The sequence below is a fragment of the Rana temporaria genome, chromosome 2 (assembly GCF_905171775.1).
Source record: "Rana temporaria chromosome 2, aRanTem1.1, whole genome shotgun sequence".
NCBI lineage: Eukaryota > Metazoa > Chordata > Amphibia > Anura > Ranidae > Rana > Rana temporaria.
This window is the reverse complement of record NC_053490.1, coordinates 459,015,491-459,023,635: the sequence shown is the minus strand read 5'-3', so window position 1 is coordinate 459,023,635 and position 8,145 is coordinate 459,015,491. Positions and strand designations below refer to the sequence as shown.

Sequence of the window (8,145 nt, the reverse complement as noted above, 5' to 3'; positions counted from 1 at the left end):
GCAGGGGTCCGGTGCGTCCCTGTTTTCCATTTCAGGGACAAATCGGGGCTGAATTTTGACCTGAAACGGAGCCAAAGACATTCCTGTGCAAGCCGCTCCGCAGCCGCAATGGATATATGGGAACTGGCTCCATAGAGAGCTGATCACAATCTCCTGTCATGCGAACTGGATGCGGGGAAACCCATATCCAATTTGCATAGGTGTGAACCCAGGCTCAGTCAATTATCATAGGCAAAAAAAACGCAGATTAAAGATGTTTAAAGGGCTAAAGATTAAAGAAAATTTAACCTTAAAGAAGTTGTAAAGTCTCAAGGTTTTTCACCTTAATGCATTCTATGCATTAATATAAACAAGACCAAGGATAAATCCAAGCTTTACTCACCAGCCTGCCCGCTGACAACCGAATCAACCTAACAGTATGCGTTAAAACATGAGTTTAGTCTGCACATATTTGCAAATACATGTGTAGCAGGTCCTTTCTCCAGACTGATCTAATATATTAGGGGACAGCTGTCTGCTGCAGCAGGGTGGGCTTTTTCACCCCCTCCCCCCTTTCTCTCTTCACACACAGACTCTCAGAACTGCTTGTTTGTAAACTCCCTATTGGAGGTTGTCTGTAAGCTCCCTATTGGAAGAGCCTGAGCCAATCATCAGACAGCAGCAAAGGACTGTGGGGGAGGAGATAAAAAGCCAGAGGAACTAGGCCAGAGCCTTTTTTTGCCTGCACCCCATCAGGAGAGCATCTCCTGCACTTTATGTGTGTGTGGAATCGCGGCCTACCAAGGGACACACAGCCTGCAACTCCAGCCCAGAGGAACAGATTGTTCCTCTGGGCTGGAGCTGCATGAGCAATCTGTTCCTCTGGGCTGGAGCTGCATGAGCAGACTGTCCATGCTAAAGAAGGACACCCTGCAACAGCTCAAGGACTGAATGCCACTGCGACACATCTGCATCTAAGCTCAGGGGAGGACCACTGACTGTGTACAGGATTTGGTGAGGGGGCTTTGCCCAGGAACCTTTAATGCTTTTCATAGAATACCACATCCAAATATTGTCCACAGAGCTCCTACATTGCTGGTGAAAATAAAAAAACACAAAGCTTTGCTTCCAAGACATTGCCGTGGTTGCTCTTAAAGGGGACATGCCACGGGCATTAAGATTATTTCACTGGGTGTGTACTAGAGCAGTGTTTCCCAACTCCAGTCCTCAAGGCACACCAACAGGTCATGTTTTCAGGCTTTCCATTATTTTGCACAGGTGATTTGATCAGTTTCACTGCCTTAGTAATTACCACAGACGTTTCATCTGAGGGAAATCCTGAAAACATGACCTGTTGGTGTGTCTTGAGGACTGGAGTTGGGAAACACTGTACTAGAGGTATCATAGGCCGGTCTGGGGTTCCCCTTTAGCCACAGCATCCCACACACACCACAAGTTGTTGGGGAGTCTGTTTAATCTGTGCATATTGTTACTTATTGCTTTCATTGGTTGCATAGTGTTCCTGATTGTTTCTTTAACCACTTGTCCACGGGAGGACGTCATATGACGTCCTCCACTTTGTGCGGTGATATCCGAATGATGCCTGCAGCTACAGGCATTATTCAGATATCGCCGTCTTCAGCTGCCGATTCTGTGCACGATAAGAATGATCAAAGCGGCGGTTCCGCGGTTCCGCCGCTTGATCGTTCTTATAGGTGGCGGAAGGGGACGTCCCCCCTCCTGCCGCCATCCGGTGCTTCTCTGGGCTCTCCCGTGCCATCGGCCGGCACTTGCTGGGAAAGCATAGAGATGACTGGTGACCAGATGGTCACCAGTCATCTCTATGACCATCGGAGGTCCGGGCGCGACAAAGCCGCAATCGCGGGTGTCGGCATTAGATCAGTGAATTTTTTTCACCGATCTAATGCTTGTAAGCCTGGATGAGAGATGTGGGGTCTTATTGACCCCACATCTCCCCATAAAGAGGACCTGTCACAGTGATTCCTATTACAAGGGATGTTTACATTCCTTGAAATAGGAAATCAAAGTGATCAAAATTGTCCCCATCCCCGGTAGCTCGCGCTTAGACGTGAACATGCATGCAAGTCCCGCCCACATATGTAAACGCGGTTCAAACCCCACATGTGAGGTATTGCGTGCGTTAAAGCATGTGCAACAATTCTAGCACTACAAAAAAATTGGGCTAACTTTACTGTTTTGCTATTTTTTAATCCGTGAAACAGTTTTTTTCCCCCAAAAAAAGGCGTTTGAAAAATTATTGCGCAACTACCGTGCGAGAAAAAGTTGCAATGACCGCCATTTTATTCCCTAGGGTGTCTGCTAAAAAAAAAATATATAATGTTTGGGGGTTCCGATTAATTTTCTGCAAAAAAATTTTGATTTTTACATAAAGGAGAGAAGTGCCAAAATAGGCCCGGTGGACTAGTGGTTAAACTGTTTCAGCCAAGTCCTGGGTACTTATACAGGTCTTGGCTGACAAATGTTAACCTGAACTTTGCTTTTCTTTAAGTAAACTACAAACGGAACTGTGTTGTGTATTCCTGTGGAGTTATTCCATCAATAACATTGCTAGGTGTGCCAGAGGGACAGTTCATTGGGTTTGAAAGGCAGAGTAACGGACTGAACAAACAAAAGCAGCTCCTTCGGGGATTTGCTACACATGCGTAAACCACAGAGCCTTGTCACAGCACCCTGGTATCTGTGGTCCTATCTCTACCTTATGAGAGACTCCACAATGGAAGCACATGCATTCTGATGGATAGGTGGAGGTCAGGTGGACTGAAGGGAGCCACCCCTTCTTAACCTCTTGACCACTGGGCACTTAAACCCCCTTCCTGACCAGACCAATTTTCAGCTTTCGGTGCTCTCGCAATTTGAATGACAATTACTCCGTCATACAACATTGTACCCATTTGAAATTTTTGTCCTTTTTTTCACACAAATAGAGCTTTCTTTTGGTGGTATTAGATCACCTCTGGGTTTTTTATTTTTTGCGCTATAAAAGAAAAACGACCGAAAATTCTGTAAAAAAAAAAAAAAAAAAAAACTTGTTTCTGTCATATTCGCAGGTTATTTCTCACACACAGCATATGCATACCACGAATGACACCCCAAAACACATTTTGCTATTCCTCCCGAGTATGGCGATACCCCATGTGTGCAACTTTTACACGGCGTGGCCACATACAGAGGCCCAACATGCAGGGAGCGCCATCAGGCGTTCTGGAGCACCCAGGCCAATTCTGACATTTCTCTCCTACATGGAAAAATCACAATTTATTTGCTAGAAAATTACATAGAACCCCAAAACATTATATATGCGGAGTATTGGGGTATTGCGGAGTATTTGGGTATTGCAGAGTATTGGGGTATTGGGGGTATTGCAGAGTATTGGGGTATTGCGGAGTATTGGGGTATTGCAGAGTATTGGGGTATTGCAGAGTATTGGGGTATTGCAGAGTATTGGGGTATTGCAGAGTATTGCAGAGTATTTGGGTATTGCAGAGTATCGCGCAGGGTATTGGGGTATTGCAGAGTATCGGGGGTATTGCAGAGTATCGGGGGTATTGCAGAGTATCGGGGGTATTGCAGAGTATGGGGTATGGCAGAGTATCGGGGTATGGCAGAGTATCGGGGTATGGCAGAGTATCGGGGTATGGCAGAGTATCGGGGTATGGCAGAGTAACGAGGTATTGCAGAGTAACGAGGTATTGCAGAGTATGGGGTATGGCAGAGTATGGGGTATGGCAGAGTATGTGGTATGGCAGAGTATGGGGTATGGCAGAGTATTGCGCAGGGATAGCTGAGCTGGGAGGGATGGCTGGATCTGTGACTGCAGTTGTCACAGATCCAGCCACAGCACTGCTGACACCCCGCGCTCCTCCCCCCCCCTCCTCTCGCACTGTACCGAACGGTACAGAGAGGAGAGGGAGGAACCGGCGTCATCAAATGACGCCGGTTTGTTTACAAGTGATCGCTCCGTCATTTGACGGAGCGATCACGTGGTAAACAGCCGCGATTCGCGGCAATTTACCGTGATCCGTGATGCGCCGGGTCTTCTAGACCCGGCGAGCACGGACACTTCCGCGAGCGCGCCCCAGGGGACGCGCAAACGCGGAAGTGCACGAGGACGTCCCAGGGACGTCCTGTCACAGTAACTCGACCGCGCTGTAGCAGTATTTTTGCTATAGCGCGGTCGGCAAGTGGTTAAAGGTACAGGGACCCATTGAACACCCAGTAAATTGCACAATGACTGCAAAGGTGTCAGTGCATTGCTTGACCAGTATAATAGTAATATTACAACAAAAACCGTGTCCACTACCCCCACCTATAACTGGCCTTTGCAGAAAGTAGCATAGGAAGGCAACATATGATATAAACAAGACCAAGTATAAATCCAAAGACAGATCCAAGCTTTAATCACCGGCCAGCCCGCTGACAACCAAATCAACCTAACAATATGCGTTAAAACAGGGGTTTAGTCTGCACACATTTGCAAATACATGCGTAAGTCACAGAGCCTCGTCATGGCACCCTGGTATCTGTGGTCCTATCTTTAGCTTATGAGAGACCCCACAATTCTATGCATTAACCACTTAAGACACGGACCAAAATGCAGCTAAAGGACCCGGCCAGGTTTTGCGATTCAGCACTGCGTCGCTTTAACAGACAATTGCGCGGTCGTGCGACGTGGCTCCCAAACAAAATTGGCGTCCTTTTTTTGCCACAAATAGAGCTTTCTTTTGGTATTTGATCACCTCTGCGGTTTTTATTTTTTGCGCTATAAACAAAAATAGAGCAACAATTTTGAAAAAAAATATTTTTTACTTTTTGCTATAATAAATATAGCAGTTCCTCAGTTTAGGCCGATACGTATTCTTCTACCTATTTTTGGTAAAAAAAAATCGCAATAAGCGTGTATCGGTTGGTTTGCGCAAAATTTATAGCGTTTACAAAATAGGGGATAGTTTTATTGCATTTTTATTAATTTTTTTTTTACTACTAATGGCGATTAGCGATTTTTTTTCGTGACTGCGACATTATGGCGGACACTTCGGACAATTTTGACACATTTTTGGGACCATTGTCATTTTCACAGCAAAAAATGCATTTAAAAAGCATTGTTTACTGTGAAAATGACAGTTGCAGTTTGGTAGTTAACCACAGGGGGCGCTGATGGGGTTATGTGTGACCTCATGTGTGTTTACAACTGTAGGGGGGTGTGGCTGTAGGTGTGACGTCATCGATTATGTATCCCTATAAAAGGGATCACGCGATCGATGCCACCGCCGCCACAGTGAAGAACGGGGAAGCCGTGTTTATACACAGCTCTCCCCGTTCTTCAGCTCCAGGGACTGATCGCGGGACTCCAGTGGCGATCGGGTCCGCGGGTCCCGGAGCTTCGGACCGGGTCGCGGGCGCACGTACGTACCTGTACGTGCATGTGCCCAGCCATGCTATTCTGCTGACGTATATGTGCAGGAGGCGGTCCTTAAGGTAAAAAACCTTTTGTGGTGCAGCTGCCCCCCAGAGCCCCCTTTTTACATACCTGATCCCAATCTTTCCAGCCATGAGAATGAGAATGAGCCCAGCAGCTCTAGCCGCTGTCTCGGGTGCTTATTGGATAGATTGATAGCAGCAGGAGCCATTGGCCAATCAAATCCAGTGATACGAGTGCCAGGGGTCAGGGGCAAGTCCATTAGCTCCTGTTGTTGTCAATAATTTTTCCCCCCCTGTCTTATGTTTTATATTTATTTCTAGCTGCTTTAATATTAATATGTGTATTTGTTGCAGGGTTCACTTTAATGGTTAATCCAGAACTATATACAAAAATCAACTGCAATTCTTTTTAGTTTTATTGAATACAAGCATATGACAAAAAGCAGATCAGGTAAATCTGTACGCCTAAAAAATCAAAAACAAAACACAGCCTTAATTTGGAAGCAGCAGAGAGTGACAAATAATTGCACAAAGTCTCAGAACAATGTCAGTGAAAATCTCTCGGCAATAAAGGATTGTATAACAGAGCTCCGAGGAATTCCTCAGTTAACACCCAGGAGAATCCTGTGTGATGCTGCTTAGTGTGAAAACTGCAATAATCTGCTTGTGTCATCAGCCCAGGCAGCATCTGACTTGGTTTGTCCTGAGAGGACGATTCCACTTGAGAAGCCTTTAGCAGAGACTGGGGCAGGGCAACAGCAGTCTGCAGCAGATCTAGCAAACAGAGCCTCATCCAGGATCCTACACCACCCAACTCTCCATTCAGCTCCTTTGCCAGTGATCAGCATCTTCTTTCTGACAAAGATCCTCAGACTGCCACTTCATACGAGATACTTCTTCAACTGTCTCCATGGAATTTTAGCAGCTGTAAGGGAGAAGTTGATTACTTTTTTTTTTTTTTTTTAATAATATACTGCATTAGGCAGTTGTGAGGAAAGGACTAGCACCGTCATGGCCATAAACACAGATGCCCAGTATGAAAAGGCGCTGGGGGGCTCAGGAAACCCTCTCCCTGCAGAGGCACATGAGACTGAGAAACTCCTCACCTCTGCAAACGAGGCGAAAGAAGAGAATGGCATGAAGAAGTCTTTCTCAGTCACCATGTCCAGCGAGAAGTCCATAGGAGACCTAGACCAGAATGGGCACAGCCTGCCCTACAAGTCAGTTTCCGCAGGGCAGCTGGAGTCAGCACCCCTCTCTCCAAGCAGGGGTAGCCTTGCCAGGGCTTCTTCTACAGCCACTACCACTGCCCAGGACCAAGGCAGGCCCACTGACTATTTGGTCCTGGCCATCTTCTCCTGCTTCTGCCCAGTCTGGCCAGTCAACATAGTGGCACTGATCTTCTCCATCATGGTGAGTAGGGTCCCGCATGGGAATTGCCTTGCATCTAGGTGGCTGCACACAACTCTCAGCAGAAAGCGCTTGTTGGTTTTATAAAACTACACATAGAGCTCTATAAAATGCATGATACAGTATATACAAACCTAACTGCTTGTGCATGATACTTAAATGAAATCTGTCCCGTAGCAGAACACCTGTACGGTTAGGCTCTGATGGAAGCGGTCATTCCACGACACCTATGCCGCATACTAGTTCTTAGGCAGTGAAGCTAAACCCAATGGGTGAGCCACTGCCCTGGAACTAGTATGCGGCACATGAGTTAGGGAACTACTGCTTCCATCAAAGCCTAATCACACTGGTATTTTCCTTTCTGACTATATAACTCTAGGCAGTAGAAAAGATGCCAACTGCCTCATAAACCACACCCAGCAAAGGAATGGTTAATTTAAACAGTCGCTTTTTTTTTTTTGGAGCATGCAAGCGAAACATATTTCAATACTGCGTGTCAGGTCAGGTTTATATTGAAAGGGAAGAATCAAGTGTTGTGACCCCCACCGGTCAGATTCCACCGATCTGACTGTTTTATAATATAATCTGAAATCTGATTGGCTATTATGGGTTACTGCACTTTGCATATCACGCTTAAGAAAGAGCCCAGCATAACCATGACCAAAGTGTATATACGGTATGCCATTGGATGCACATTAGCAGAGTGCCTGCTATCAATCTTTTTGCATTCCCATATATTATAGCGCTCTGCCTTCCTGGTAAAGGCTGGGTTTGGCATGGTGCCCCCTCAGCTTTGCTTGGGAGCATGTGCTGCTCAGCGTAGCACATTACAAATGCTGCCTCTGTTAATGGAATAAGGCAAGGCTCAGACTCCTCCCTGCTGCTTCCCGCATCCAATATACTTTTTGACCATCTCAGCATTTGAAGATTGAGCCTGTTCTATAAATCAGACTGGGAAATTGGGAGGGATGGTGTTTGACAAGCATGTGAAGATTTATGTGTCATTGTTAGCAGATTTGCACAATTTAACCCATGCTACGGTCACAGGAGAAGGAACTTTCATTAACAGACTGTGATAGGTTAGCATACTGTCAGCAACGAACGCACACTCTTAATCCTGAACAATAATTGCACTTTCAGCTGCCTTTGTCTTGGCCTTAGAGTGATGACAGTGTCAGCTGTCTATAATACCCCCCAGAGGATATAAACTAGTGAAGACAGCATTGCCTGTCAACTGGATGACAGTCCATTTGGTCAATTTAAAAGAACGTATTTAGTGCTTCAAATTAGCTTATT

The 8,145-nt window shown here is 46.0% G+C and overlaps 1 protein-coding gene across 2 annotated transcripts in view; it reads left to right on the top strand.

The window, feature by feature from the left end:
• Window positions 1-6,158: 6,158 nt before the first annotated feature.
• The window catches only part of TRARG1 (trafficking regulator of GLUT4 (SLC2A4) 1), a 42,155-nt gene continuing 40,168 nt past the window's right edge, over window positions 6,159-8,145 (top strand). The window contains exon 1 of one of the 2 annotated variants that reach the window (XM_040338580.1): window positions 6,159-6,852. In XM_040338580.1, coding sequence (XP_040194514.1) covers window positions 6,451-6,852 — 402 coding nt within the window. In that variant the 5' untranslated portion in view covers window positions 6,159-6,450. The remainder of the gene's footprint in view (window positions 6,853-8,145) is intronic. The other variant, XM_040338581.1, reaches the window with a different exon arrangement.